This window comes from Thunnus thynnus, chromosome 1, assembly GCF_963924715.1.
Source record: "Thunnus thynnus chromosome 1, fThuThy2.1, whole genome shotgun sequence".
In the NCBI taxonomy this organism is placed as follows: domain Eukaryota; kingdom Metazoa; phylum Chordata; class Actinopteri; order Scombriformes; family Scombridae; genus Thunnus; species Thunnus thynnus.
The window spans coordinates 21,447,618-21,463,323 of record NC_089517.1 but is presented as its reverse complement, the minus strand read 5'-3'; the positions used below and the strand labels follow the sequence as shown (position 1 = coordinate 21,463,323).

Below are 15,706 nucleotides of genomic sequence, written 5' to 3'. Positions count from 1 at the left end.
TAAAGTTAAATAATGGCGTGACGTTTGCATAAGACAACTGTGTGACTTTCAGATCTGTCTGTGAAGTTGATATAGAGACTCACTATGCAAACAGATACAGCTGAGCAAACATGGGATAATATTTTATTGACTTCACCTGACACTAACCAGGCTACTTTATATCAACAAGACTTGTTACACTAACACGCCTTAGCTGCTGGGACAGAAACTTCCTGTGAGTGAGACAAGAGATCAGTCTTACCGATGCATATCTGCCTCAGGTCCAAGGTCTTACAGCTGCCATTTCCAGGCTGAGACTTCTCAGAGGAGCTGGGAGATGCTGAGCTGGTACCATATAGCACCAGAATGAACTGGGTCAGAGTGCCTGAGTGGAGAGATGAGACAGAGATTTGAAAAAAAAACAAAAAAAAATTAACCAGGGAAAAAGTAGGCCTGTCAGAAACAGTAAGGCTCTGGCACTCCCTAGAGTGGATTTTGTAAATGTATCCTCTTGTCGACTCTTGGATTTTCTGCATAAAATGACAGAAAATGACTCCTTGAAATGAGCAGCAATTTAAAGACAGCATGATTTCACTGTGCCTAATAAGAGTATTATAAAGTGCACATCTCTCAAGAATCAGTTGAGTGTGGGGCCTTAGGAGAGGTTCCACTTTAGTAAATCGCTCCTTACTCAGGAGGGAGGTGTGACACATTTATCTGGATCTTTTTTCTGAGGTTTTCTTGGCTTCTGAACACGTTGTTGTGGTTGGACCTGCGGTGTCCAGAAGCAGATGCTTGTTAGTGTATTTACTCCACTGCTTCATCATGCTCCCTGCTTTAAAGGAATAGTTCAACATTTTGGAAAATACACTTATTTTCGTATTTTCCCAAAGTTAGAGGAGAGGAATGACACCACTGTACATTAAGTACAGAGCGAGAGCTGAGAAGCAATTAGCCTAGTTCAGTATAAAGACTGGAAGCACAGGGAGGGACCACTAGCCTGGCTCTGTTTAAAGTTAAAAAATATGCCTACATGCATTTTTAAAGCTAATTCATTTAGCACGTATCTATTTGTTTAGTCTGCACACAAACAGTGGTCATTTGTGGTTTCAGCCAATTATTGCCAATTATTTTCTCAATTAACCTATTCATCGTTACACATCGTAAAATGTACCCATCACAGTTTGAAGATGACCTTTTCAAATGTTTTGTCTCGACCAACAAACAGTTCAAAACCCAAAGATATTCGATTCACAATGATATAAAACAAAGAAAATCAGCAGATCCTCACATTTGAGAAGAAGAACAAGCTAATATCTGGCAATTTGTCTTAAAAACATGAATCAATCGATTAATAAATTATCAAAATAAGTGCTGGTTAATTTTTTGTAGAGACCTAGGCTAGCCTTTCCCTGCTTCCAGTCTTGACACTAAGTCCTTGCCCCCCAGCACAGCTCCTATAAAAAGGCAAAGGACAAAAGTACAGGCGCTTTGGATGCAGGAGCCACCTGAGCTCTACTCTTCTGGCACTGAACCCTGAACCTTTGGGCTGAACTCTAGAAATGGTCAGTCATTTCAAATATGGCCAAAGGGTAAATACATTTGCACACAGGTCAAGTCAATTTTATTTCTATACCACAAAATCACAACAGAAGTTATATCAGGGCAGTTTTCATAAAGAGCAAGTCTAGACCTGCAACTACTCTTTAATTTACAGAGACCAAACATTCCCCCATGAGGAAGTACTTGGCGACAGCAGCAAGGAAAAAGTCCCTTTTAATGGGAAGAAACCACAAACAGAACCAGACTCTAGGTGGGCGGCCATCTGCCTCGACCGTTTGGGTTGAGAGAGAAGAGGGAGGGGGAGGGGGGAGAGAGAGACACAGAGAAGCATAGCAACAACAATGATAACAATAACAATAATATAAATATGACTAATAATAATAATAATAATAATGATAATAATAGGGGGAGACAATAAAAGGGGGGATAATGAAAAGGAGAGACACTTCAAACACACAGCACCAAACTCTCGCAATGAGCACATAAATAAGCTGGCAAATCCACTGAAATGTTCTATCTTAGGGAGAGAGAGATAGAAAGATGTTTTACCATAGTCACTGGCGCCAGCCACATTCTCAATCTCCAGAGTCCACGCCCCGGTGGGGTTCTCATCCCAGGAGTGGGTGGTCATGAAAGCCCAGTCATTAAAACCCTCTGATGAGTAGTCATGAGGCCTGCAGGAAAAACACAAGCAAGAATGTGAACGGTTTGTGTTTACCAACTTGTATGTCTGTGTGTACATGTAGTGGTGTGTTTGTACCTGGGGTGGAGTAGTGTGGAGCGTGTGCCGGCAGGACTAATGAGGTGGATAGCCAGGTTTCCCCTCCGGTTGTAGGACAAGGTGAGCCGGGCTTGGACGTGCTCTAATGAGGTCACGTGAGTGTCTGTGCCAAAGCAGGCGTCCACACTCTTGTTAATCGATAAATGGCTGCCAATGTTCCTGTCAAACATGAGAAAGGACGTATGAGAGGACACATTAAGACAGCGGGGTGCATTAGTTGTAGGTTGTGTGTCATTACTGGCTTGGTCTAAGCTTGGGATAAGCTACTGTACAGTAGCGTCCGCTCCAGATAGCTGTGCAAGTGTAACATTTAGCTCCTGGCCAGTGTGCGAGTCTGCAAAGGGTGTAGAGTTTGTGGCCTTGAACAGGATTAGTGTCTCACAACCTGTAGCACCAGTGTCCTCTGCAGAAGTAAAGCAGGCACCCACCTCTTTTTACTCCACCCTCAAATCCGCTTAGGAGATTACACGCATTCACAACAATTCTGAGGAGGAGGAAGTCGTGGGGCTTTAGTGACACTGAGGTGCCCAAATTATAGACAAGATATGGTGTGATCACTACTGTCACACTGTTTTAAGACACAGCGCCTCAAAGTTCAGTCTGATAAATTTTTCATGATGCATTAAAAGACTACATAAATTCCTTTGACCTTTGTAGCAGCTTAATAAATACGGTCACACGCTAAAAGGTTAATATGACTCCTTAGCACTTTTCTAGAAGCTAATGAGTCATAAAGTGACTGTACACTTTATTATGATGATGCAAACTGACAACTAAGCAGCACCTTAACATCTGCATGTTATATGTATTTTGTGTTTTGTGGTGTTTCTAGGTAGAGTCAGAAAACGTGAGGAGGGAATGGAAATTTATACAAATGGCTGCTGAAGATTAATCGTTGCCAGTTGACCACTGCGGCACAGGCGTCTGTGATTTAAGGTCTGGGAGAAGCAAAATATGTGGGACTGTTGCAGGCATGACACACACACACACACACACACACACACATACACACACACACACAACCTTTAGCTACAGTATCAACAGTACAAAAAGCCATTCAGTCAATGTGGAAAGTCAATGAGTAACTGCGGGCAACTGATCAAGAAGGAAAGATGACAACTTTTGCCCTTTTTAATCGCCAACATTACAGTAATAACTACAGTAATGAAAATCATTTTAACAACAATGACAAAATATTCCTGAAAATTAAAAGATGCCTGTAAATAAAACAAGGTTCCTTGATTCAGCATGAAGACCAACAATGTATTAAAAGTATTTCATTTTTCACACAGTTCTTCCATTTGTCCCTCAGTTGCCTTATGCTTGAATTTTTTCTATTCATTTAGTAGCCAATGGTCCAATGCATTATTACAAATTAGCATTATAACAGAGGAAATCATTTTGGAAATATTTTCTAAATTAAAAACAGTGCGGCAATAATCTTGAGGAGATAGAAATGAGTATTTTAATAAACTGTGTGTTAAAAGCTTTTCAGAACCACCAGAAAATATTCTGGGTGGAGGTGAATCCTTGTGAACTGCCATCCATTTTTTAATGTTAAGAGAAGGAAAACAGTGTTTCATGCCATACTACAGTAGTTACTATTTGCACCAATTCAAATGTTGCTGTTCTCTGCTGATTTGCAGTATGTTTGATAAATTGAAGTGTGCACGTCTGTCACCTTCAGTGTTCTTGCAATAAACAAGAAATATTTCTGTTACCTATTTGAAACAAAGCCTGCATGCTGACTTATTTGCTTAGATACTGTAGAAGCTTAGGAGCTTTTCTGCAAAGACGTTATGCTTTGAAGCACAGTTCATTTTCCAAATGTAAACACGAGGGTAGCCCCACCGCTAAAATTCAAATCACTCTCTAAAATGAATGAACAAGTCTTTTGATAAACAGAATATCACTCAAGACTTCATTAGTCATCTCACTGCTGCACGAACCAGAGTAAATACGCCATCATATTTGTGGTTATAATGTTGATGATATAATATATATATGATATAGTAATTTTTTCTCTGAAATGTCTCCTTTTTTTGTACACCGTCATGATTCTGATGTAATCACTGGATGTAATTGACAGTGAGCAAGACATTGAGCCCCTACCTGCTCACTTATTTCAAGTCACTCTGGGTAAGTGAGTCAGTTAAACACCTAAAATGTAAATTGAATAACCTGCCTTGATTGGTGCTCCCAGATGCTTGAACCATCTGCTCTGAGTATCTCATAGCAGCAGTAAAAGAGAGAGAACCTCATAGCCACAGAGAGAGAGAAGTGACAGGGAGAGCATAATGAAGAGAAGACGTCAGACTGTGTCTAAGCTGTGACACCGAGAAGGACGGAATAAAATGGCTGAGGAGAAATACTGAATCTCAACAGAGAGAGGAACACATACATGGACAAATTATATCTCTTTTAAAATGCTCCCTCTCAAGCTGAGCCGAGACCCTGCAACAACACACACACACACACAGAACGACACAGACGCCCAAAGCCAAGCTCAAGATGAAGATATAATGTGTCACTGCAGCAAAGCATGACTGCTCAGTTATACACATCTGTTCTGTTGTGGATGAGTTAAACTTCTGTGTCTCTTATCACTCACTGTGTCTCAAACATCCAGGCTTATCTCACTCATGCTGCTTAATAAGAAGTTTATGTCAACCTTAACTAATTCATGTAACAATGTCTTTACTGTACCTGTTATACCATTCCTTGTACTAGTCTATGACTGCTGTTATTTTAGCAATTATAAATTATCTTTCTGATCTGGCTTGTTGATTCCTGATTACGCTTATGATTTATCCATTTAATTACATGTAAGCGTTAAATGATTTGTAACTTCTATCTCCTACATGCTGCTGCCATCTTGGCCAGGACACCCTCATAAAACATAAGCTATTAATTATATCCTGTAGCTCCAGCTGTCACTTTTTATTTCATATTAAAACTACTGTTCCAATACAGAAAAAACTAAATACTCCTAAATGTTCAGAATCAAAATTTTCAACAACATGTGTCTTGTACTCCAGCAGGGGGCACTCCAAAAATGCACTGCCCATCTGACTCATTGTATGTACTGTTGTCCTATCAGTAAACCAGACAATTAGTATTCTCTTTTCTGACGCAAATTGGAGAGAACTAGCAATCTGTGCTGAACTACTCCTGACACCAAACCATCTGAGTAATGTGAGGTAGTATTTTGGATTAAACACCAAAGGTGGGAAAATTGTGGACAAATGTGAGGCTGCTTGCCAACATTGTAAAATGCTGGCAAGCTAGTGAGGCAACAATTCTACCATGTACATGTATGGCAAAAAGGAACAAACAGGAGCGCTTCTGGTGTCCACCACAACCACTGGTGCTCTTGGAGGGTGGAAAAGACAATTTTAAAGAGGAAAAAAATATGCCCTCATCCATGGGATGAAAAATAAACGCCTTTAATAAATGGGCTAAGACATTAAAAATACACCAACTCGTATGGGCACACTTGCCCTACTGAGGATGTCTTTATTCTACCATGTAGTTTAGGATTAGACGTCATGGGTTGCATTCGAATGAAAATAAATTACATGTTAATTCTAATTAGCTCAAACTAGAGTTTTGAAACCGTGACAGCCCTGATATGTGTGGTGTGTAGAAACTCGTATCAAGTTCTTGAAATAAATTCAGTGAACTGCTGTGTGTGTGTTTGTGGGGGGGGTGGGGGTGGGGGTGGGGGGGTGTACTAACTTCGGCTCGCAGACCATGCTGATCACACATTTCCGCTGTGGCCCCACACTGGTCCATGTCTTTGCCAGCGATACAATTTCGCTGGCATCAAGTAGCCCATATCCGTATGAATGGCTAACTGCAGAAAGAAAGAGAAGAGGAAACAGACACATGAATGCTGGACTGTTGAGGGAAACATCCTCATTCTCCCAGCTCAAACGTCATAGACAGGCTTTGAGTGTGTAACCTCACACTCCTTACTGTCCTAAACCAGTGCCTTGCATCTGTAATCACAATTTGCTTTACTAGATGTATAATATAATAATAAGCCTCAAAGGCGTCTGTAAACTGCAGAGGACAGAAGTGAACTTGGAAGGAGTTGCTATACCTTTACGTCCGACCCCATTGGTTCTCCAGTCATTGGTGAGCAAGTGGGCAGGGTGAGAAGTTCGTACAACCAGATGTTGCATGTCCCTCCAGGTCAGGTTTTTACTGGAACATGTGTATAAGCAAGCACACACAGCCATAAAGAAAGACACACACACACACACACACAGCCAGGAGGAAACACATGGTAAGACTCGAGCCTAAAATCAAGTTGAGGCGCTCAACAGATCAAACAGACGTCTCTGACAATACGTCCTACATTCTTAACCTGCAGGTGGACAGCTGATTAAATACAGAATACAATGAAATACCGGTCACATTCTTTCCTGAATTACAGTAAACCTTCAGTCAACATGTGTTTGAACTCAATTCCTGCCCTTTGGCAAAATGTCTTGTAAAGAGAAAACCTGAAAAAGTGTTAAGTGATTATCCTGCCTACAGCAACGCAGATTTGAAAAGACACAAAAAAGGGTTACAGGAGGTCACAGTTGGGTTTGCTCCTCTTCTGTGAGTTACACGCATACAGCCATCAGGATTTCACTTTATTTTCATAAATCTAATCATGGATTTGTAAAATAAAGTATTGCATTTAGTAACTTTGCTCAATCGCTGTCTCATCAAATCCATTCCTAATTGCAATCCTTTTCTATCACCTCACTTTGCTTTGTCACAAGACTAATTACTAATTTTCAGGGCTGTTCTGATGTTCATGTTTGTCCCTCCATTAGTGCTGCGTGACTGGATAAGAATGATTAGTGCTTACATCAAAGTGTGCTGTTTCTACAAATGCACTGTAGAAGTCTGTCAGCCAGAGGGGTTAAAAAGTCATTCATAAAACGAGATAATCAATCAGAATAGATGCGTAAACACACTGCACCGGCAGTGAAAGCTTGATTTAGTACAAGAATGTTAAATTTACAATCAGGTTTCTAACAGTCTGTGCACAAAAAGCTAGAAAACTATTTTACCTGTTGCCACTAAATGACCAATTTGCAGTTTGGAAACTTCTAACCATATGCTGGAGACTGATAACAGTAGGACATTAATTCAAACTACTTAGGCTTTCTGAATATTTTTGGTGTCCATGTTAGTTCTGAGAATGACAAATCTTTCTCTAGAATAATTACTGCACAGTTAAATCATGAGTTTGTTCTGCACAAATGATATTTTAACACTTTTCTTTTCCCATGGGATTAACTGATTTTAATCAATACAAGTCAAGGAAATGTACTCATAGGGAGTGTTGAGAATGAAGCTGTAGGACTCAGGAGAAGTGCAAGGCTTTTGAGACTCTCAGAAAAATAGTGATAAGCACTTACTTGGCCTCAAGGGCAAGAGCGATGATCCCAGCAGCCAGTGGGGCGGAGGCAGAGGTGCCTGTGTGGGAGTCTGTGCATTTAGATTTGAGGTCTGTAGTCACCTAAGAGGAAGATGAATCACATTGGGCTTAAACAGACAGCTCTGGCAAAAACAGACAAAAAAGGTAAAATATTCTTGAAACATGTACTTAAGAGTTTTTCTTCCATTATCCGAAAGGCAAAAAACAGAATGTCACGAGGCTTGTATGTCATTTGTTGTTGTTGGAAAGTGAAACATGAGCTTAAAATTGTTGTCTAGCCTAACTAATCCTCTACTAATTCAATTTTTTATTGCTTTGGTCCATCACCCAATATCCCAACCAGACCGCTCTTGTGCTTGCATGATAAAAAGTAAATTCAAAAAGACATCCTGAACTCTCATCACATAGAACTTATCTCCTTTAAGTGAGCAGAAAAGCTTTATCTCTTCTCCTCCTTTGCTTCTCTTGTTATCTCATATACATGCATTTGCTGGAGGCAGAAAAATGGTTAAAGAGTTGAGAACTTGTGAGCAAAAAAAAAGTCCTCAGCATGGCTCCCTGGACCAGCTGGCTAAATCAAAGCGGGGAAAAATCATATAACTTGTGCTCACCCTTTCTCAACAACTACCAGTGAGGTGTCTTTGAGCATGAAGCAGATCTCCTCAGTGACCCACAGCAGAGGACTGTGGTTGTGCTAGGCAGCTCCCAGGTGTGATTTACTACAGCTGCATGAATACAAAGCGAGCCAGCAAAAGTTTGCACTCAGCAAAACCCATCTCTGGGAGGATAACGGTTACAAAACACCGCCTCGTGAAAAAAAAAACCCAGCCACTCGACTGATATAACTACTGTATGTTCTACAAGAGGAGGTGAATCTATATGATGGAATAAGACTCATACAAAGCTAGAATCTATTAGTGTGTTCAGTGTGCTGACCTTCAGAACCACTAAAGACGTAATAACTTTCAGGGGCTTTTAACAGACCGAACAGAATAATTAACGTACTGGCAGAATGGATTTTAATGATCCAATTATGCCTTTAGGAGCTTCACATATCCCCACACTCTATACTGAAAGAGAAGGAAAATATAAGTGTGATAAAAAAAAAAAACCCTAAACAGACATTAAGATATTCACTCCTGCATAACCCTGGCAGTCCCACCCTTTCTCTTCTATTCCATCTCTTCATTCCCGGGTTCATGAGTGACAGCACAATTAAACGAGTACAGCACTGAAGCATTAAGGGACCAGCCACATGTCAGAGAGATGTCATAAGCTGTCCATCCAGTTGGTCTGGCTGCTAGACTGTATGCTAGAGAAAGAAAAGAGTGTGTGTGCCCGTGTGTGTGTGTGTGTGTGTGTGTGATTTTGTGTTTGTGACAAGAATGTTAAGCAGCAACAGATTTGCCAGATGGAGTTTCAGCCGTTCCACTATTCATAATAATTTTAATGGCCCAAGACTGAATGAACAGAGAAGAAAAGTGAAGAAAAAGAGGAGAGTGATTATGCAGTTTGGACAGCAGGTACAGAATAAAGCTGCAGATCTCAATAGACTATATATGTGTAGAGCTTAACCGATCACTCAATTAATTGCTTAGTTGATTGACAGACAATTAATCTGCAACTATTTAAATCATGAATTAATCCTGGTAAGTTATTTTTTTATTTTTTTTATTTTTTTATTATTTTATAAGCATTAATGGCAAATATTCTCTAATTCCAGGCTCTCAAATGTGAATATTTTCTTATTTTTCTTTGTCTTCCGTGATAGTAAGCTAAAGATCTTTGAGTTTCAAACTGCTGGTTGGACATTTTAAACATCACTTTGGTTTATGGAAATTTGCAATTGTTTTTTTCCAGTATTTGCAGATAGTCTTTAAAACAAATGTCAGTCATTTGAGAAAAAACAGCTTATTTGTAGCCTGGATTAGTACTTAAGTGCTTTTTAGTACTACTTCCTGCCGATATATAGACACTGTGAATCATGTGAACTTCACTTCACTTCTCATAAATATGGAAGCAGAAGTTCAGTTTGTGTCAGAAAGACACTGGAATCAACCACAACTCACTATCTGTTTCTCGTTGAGGTTCCCCGAGCTGTAGGTGGTGGCGAGGGTGGACGAGCAAGCCTCGCTGTACCAGGGGACGTTGCCGTTCTGGGTGGAGCTGCTGATGGACAGGGTGTAGATGCTGTTGGTGTAGCCGTCGCAGTTACAGCTGTCCTTCTCCCTCCCACCGTTCCCAGAAGCCCACACAAAGATGGAGCCCAAACCGCCACGACCCTGGAGAACATACAGTGCATTTAGACATACAGAGAGAAGACAACCGTAGACCCCTTTCAGTCATTCCTTGAATCACTACTAACCAGAAGAAAAGAAAAAGAACAAAATCTCATTCGATCATAATAGGAATCCCAATTATAGGAGGGCAAATTCATTTCAGGGCTCATTTCAAAAATGGCCCATTAAAACTCAGCATACATCACAGGAGCCAGGGTGGTCACTCAGTAAATTAAAAGGAGCTAAATATCGCATGACAGCAATGCAATACAAAAGGCACTATATGACAAACAGCTCATTGTAATAAATCATCCAACCTCTCAGCCTTTGAAGTGCAATAATTTTCATCTAAGAGCTACTTTATTGTATTGAGTGGCATCGTCTATCTGCATTGATCAAACCCAGCTATGCACCACCCACACCACCATCTGACAGTGCTGTCACTGCAGCAATTATCTTAGTAGTCACCGTCAGCGGTTCCAATGAGCTTTATGGCACATGCCTTGAATCCTCCTGCTTTATAACAAGAGTCAGTGTCCTCTGCATGGATGTGTTTATTCGTGGAGCGTAGAAGTGAGAGCCTGGGGTGTGATCTGTATCCTTATTAATCTGTAGACTTCTTCATTTTACGTACCTGACACAGTCCCACATGCATTGAGAGAAGAGCTGCTATAAAGAGGAGGACCAATTACATGACAGTGTTGTCCCTTTTTGGCTGACATTCAGGTTGCTTTGTTGTTGCACGCTGACAGACTAGTTTCCTAGATAACATTTTTATACTTCTTTTGCATTTTTATTAAGTTGAGAGTGTGTTTGGAAGCCTTTTGTTAGAAATACTTGTCGAGTAATTTAAAGCTCCAGTAAGCAGGAAGTTGGAAAATTTAAAAACAACTTTGACACTGAAAACCCACATGCTGACAAACTGAAAGAGCTGAGAGATAAAGAATAGCTGGCAATTTAAGAAGCACCCTTCAACAAACAATGATTTTCTTTATTTTTTTTTAAGAAAACTTTGTTTTTTGTCAACGCTGCTTCTATTCATTTTCTAAGATTTTCCTCCCTGTTGGCTTTCAGAGGACATTCCCTTCCATTCATAATTGTCAGGGTCGAAAACGGCTTTGTTCTTTCCGCTTGTGTCCTCTCATGCTTGAACAGTTCAATTACCGACTGCTGAAAGGAAGCCACACACAGGCAGTAAATAATTTCTATCTCGCACAAACACACACATACACACCTCTGTAACTCCGCGCAGAAAGGCCTCTTTGGCGAGTTTGGCAGGTCCATCGACAGTTTTGCCGTCATCCTCCGGGCCCCAGCTGGCACTGTAGATGTCAATGTGTTGGGGATTCAGACTGAGGGACTGGGCCTCCACCATGTCAGTCACCTCGCCATCCAGCATACGCACACCTGCATCCATGTTGCCAGACATAAGCACAATCAGACCAGATGACAAAACATAAAGGTTTTTATTACTATGATTTTATGATAAGTAATAGTAAATATGAAATTGAAAACCTAATGAACAAAGAGATAAAGTGAAACTGGAGACAAGGCTGGTATTGTGGTTAAAACAAAAGGCATCTGTATTTAAATATTTTTTGTGAAATGGGGGATTTTCTACGCAAATTTGCAATAAATACATTGTTAATGTAAATCAAACTGCACATCAGGAATTCCTTAAACACTCAAATATGTGTTTCACTTATTGTTAACTTCAGTTGGATGTTTGAGCTTCCCTGTGCAGAACGATGTATGTGCAGAGTTTGTATTTGTATTTATATATCTTATATGCATGTCTTAAAACATGTCTTGAGGGGATCTTTAACTGCAAAAAAAGGGCTACACTGAAACATGCAAATGCTGCAGGTGATGATGATCCTGCAGAATCTTGTTCCTTTAATCTGCAGCTTTACTTCATAGTGTTGTAGCTCTGTAGTTTAACTTGAATTTGCAACCACGTTCAGCAAGGTATGAGGTGTGGAGGCAAAGCAATACTACCACGTGTTGTTTGATTTGCATATTTGCACACTTGTTTGCGGTGCTGTTCAGTGTGTGTATTTGTACGCCTCATGCAGAGGTGCAGCAGGTGCTGTTGGTGTTTGCTATTTGTGCATCCACTGTGATGTTTTTATCGAGCCTCTTCCACGTAAATCAAATGCCATCTGTATTGATTTGCTTTGGCGCTTGGGCTGGTTTGGAAAGAGCTGAAATGGAACTAGATCAATTGCATTGTGGGTGAAATACCTCCTCAAGTGTAAGACTTCTGAGCCAGAATATTCAGATAAAAAGATAAAAGAAAACATTAGTTTTTTTCATCTACATGTCTGGATGAAATTGGTGTAACTGTCTGAGTGTAAATTGGTTCAGACTTACTCTTGTTTTAAGAGAAGTGAACAACTCATCCAAAGTATATTTATATGGTAAATTTAAAGTGATCACTGGCGAAGTGCTTTACCAGAGATAAAACACAAATACGCACATAAGACAATGCAGCAAAGGCGTGCAGGCTAGGGATAGGGAAGATTCGACTATTCCTTTCATATTTTTTTTTTCATGTAGACTATCTGGCAAACAGAAAATCCACTGGCATGTGTTTCAGCAATGAATTTCAGAGTCATGGGAACATATTTTTGAGTATTTAAAAATCAATAAAAGACAGGTGCATGTGATGCAAGATTTGAATTGCGGCCTTTTTGAATTGTCAACATGCAACGTCGGGCTACCATATGGATTTGTTGGAATAATGAGACAGGCAGTACACATGTATTTCTCTTTAAATCAAGCTCTTAAAGCCATTTTTTTTTTTAAATTTCACTTTAAACATTAAAAATAATGTATAAATTAATAAACGAAACTGTACAAAATAAATTCACAGCATTGATCGCTATGAAATAACTGACATCTCTTCTTCAAAAGGACAGGCCTACTTCTTTATATAAAAATATATTTGATTCCCTTTTTTTTATAATTCCTCACTGAAATGTTATCCCTTTGCATTTTTGAAGCTTCTATCTGTTTTATCCTTTTCTTGTAATGCACACTAATTGACCAATTATTTCTGCTTCAAGCCCAGAAGGTTTTCTTGCAATGGATCTCTTTCCTTGTCTGGGCAACATTCCTCAAAAGAGAGAGAGTGGTGAGGAATCAAAGACACCTTAAAAACAAACTAATTTCTGTCTCTGATGCATTGCAGGCCAGTTTACTCCACGCTGCTCTATACGGGTTAAAGTAACCAAGCACTGGCGCTTTGAAGTCCTCCAAAAGCATCAACCAGGCTCTGAGCTGCTAGTGTTTCCATGGCAGCCTGCACTTCTGTAAGAGGGTCATGTGATTTGCTGAGGAGACTCAAGTATCTCCAGTGCCCGTCAAATCCCAAAAAAGAGTGAGGCTGACGGAACAACAAGGTTCAGTCTTTTCTGTGCATCTGCTCAATACAGGATTATAAACATCAGTGACTCATGAGTGCCTCATTAACTCTCAGGTCGCAATACAACTCAACACCAGTCATTTCTTTCTTTCTTTTTTTTTTTTTTTTTAAATTATACAAATGTGTGATTAACTGATTGTTCAAAATATACTTGGTAGTATGCTGTTTGAACATTTTGCCTCTATATCGGAAAGGAGGAGGTTTCCTCTTCCATTTGTTTCATCCTTTACTCAGAAAACGTCTGAACACATTTTTAAAGCAATACTTCAAATCTAAGCTAATTTGCTTTCTCACCCAGAGTTAGATAAGAAGATCAATACCACTCTCATGTCTGCCCCTTAAACACAAAGCTACAATCAGGAGATGATTATCTTAGCATAAAGACTGGAAGCAGGTGGAAACAGCTAGCCTGGCTTTGACAGGAGGTAAAAGATTTGTATTTAACAAACAGACATGAGAGTAGCATCAATCTTCTCACCAAACTCTCAGCAATAAAGTGAATAAGCGTATTTCTCAAACTGCCGTATTATTCCTTTAAAACTCAGTAAAACAAAGAAAAACAGCGACATGGAAACATCAACTTAAATGGACACATGGACTCAGTGTTGGGCACAAACGCTTCATTACAATGTTTTCTAACAAGATTCAGACAGTTTGATGTGGTGACATCTGTAAATAGCAGCTATGAACCAACAATTGCAGTAATTTAGCACTTCAGGCCTTAATTTATTGCACTTTTGTTGGAAGTGAGATTTTTTGTTTGTTTTGGTACATTTACCCTTGACAAACTTATGAATATTGAAGGCCAGCCGATCTGGGTTTGGAACTACCAAGGAGATATTTCACAGGAGGGTCCCCAGACTGAATAATGAGCTACATTGCTGCAGGTGGCACGGGGGCATGTGGGCAGATGATCTTGTGCAGAAGACTCACAGAAGCTTTTGTGCTGTTCCCTCTGCACCCTAACTTTCCAATACATATTCTCTGGCCACCAAAATGAATGTCCTGGCCCTGCTGCTTTGGACTACAAATGACTATCTGTGCTCCTGCCTTTTGTGTCTGATGTATCGGAGAACATTGTGTCTGCCTGGATTCCAGCTGTTCAGAGTCATTATAGGACTTGCACAGTCTGGAGTCTCTCGTGTTTCTGTACTCTGTATGCATCTGTCAAGTTTAATGCTCAGTAAATGTTTGAGATCTTGTGCCAGGGTAAAGTTTCATACTTGAACCTTACACCTGACAATAAAATGTTTGATTCTGAATGAAAACTTTTTTTTTTTGTAGAGCTAGGCATACAGCATTGCCAGGGGCGACTCAGAAAATTAAGATAGGACATTATAGACCACAGAAAGCACAGTTGTACCTCAGCTTCACAATTCTCGAGGTGTAGAGGGAGAGCAAACACAAACAAACACACTCAAGGAAATTAGTTGCTGAATTTTTTTTTAATTAAACTAGTTCTAAAACTAATGTTAGAAAAGAGCCTTGAGTGTGGATAAAAGCACATGTGAAGGTTTTTCACAAAACTGTTGCTGCCTCCTGCTGACCACACACAGCCCACTTATGTTAGAAAAGCTGAATGCCATGTGGTGTATTCCTACTGGCCATCTGGAATGATCATAAAGACTAGGCTTATAGCGTTATTCTGTCAGGATTCAAACTTGATACGACAGCTGGAAGTAGGCAGGAGGCTATTGAGATAAGCAGAGAGGTAATGAGATAGAGCACACACTGGTATAAGAGGAGCTGCTTACAGTTAAAAAGGACCACACATCATTATGCTACATCCTGGATTCAGCAGAACCCACATTAGAGTGAAATTACTGAAATTACAACACATCCTCAGCACAGGAACAAGAAATAAGCAAGCACCAATACAAAACATATGTGCATGAGTACCAGTGATGATCATAAATACAATTTACTTTATCCCTGATTAACCACTTCACATGGTTTCAATTTTAGAAATCACACTGGAAGAAAAATGCTAAAATAAAACACCATGAAATACTACATAGAGATGTTTAATATGCAAAATTTATATAAATGATGTTTTATTTATATCAAAGAAGCACTGAAGTCTCTTCCAAAGAATGGGAACAGAAACTACAAAAACAGTTTACTTCCCTGTAGGCAGCTGCAAAATAACTCATCAGTGTGCAAAATCCTATTTAGAACAAACAAATTAATATTTCATAATATTTTGCCACTGTCACATATATTGTATCTTCCTG

General features: G+C 39.7%; 1 protein-coding gene across 4 annotated transcripts in view; it reads right to left on the bottom strand.

The window, feature by feature from the left end:
- The window catches only part of furina (furin (paired basic amino acid cleaving enzyme) a), an 85,195-nt gene that overhangs the window by 6,955 nt on the left and 62,534 nt on the right, over nt 1–15,706 (bottom strand). For all 4 annotated transcript variants that reach the window (XM_067590647.1, XM_067590671.1, XM_067590654.1 and 1 more), the window contains exons 8-15: nt 11,280–11,452; nt 9,836–10,048; nt 7,747–7,847; nt 6,429–6,532; nt 6,062–6,179; nt 2,303–2,482; nt 2,092–2,216; nt 242–364 (exon numbers count right to left, since the gene is read on the bottom strand). In XM_067590647.1, coding sequence (XP_067446748.1) covers nt 242–364; nt 2,092–2,216; nt 2,303–2,482; nt 6,062–6,179; nt 6,429–6,532; nt 7,747–7,847; nt 9,836–10,048; nt 11,280–11,452 — 1,137 coding nt within the window. The remainder of the gene's footprint in view (nt 1–241; nt 365–2,091; nt 2,217–2,302; nt 2,483–6,061; nt 6,180–6,428; nt 6,533–7,746; nt 7,848–9,835; nt 10,049–11,279; nt 11,453–15,706) is intronic.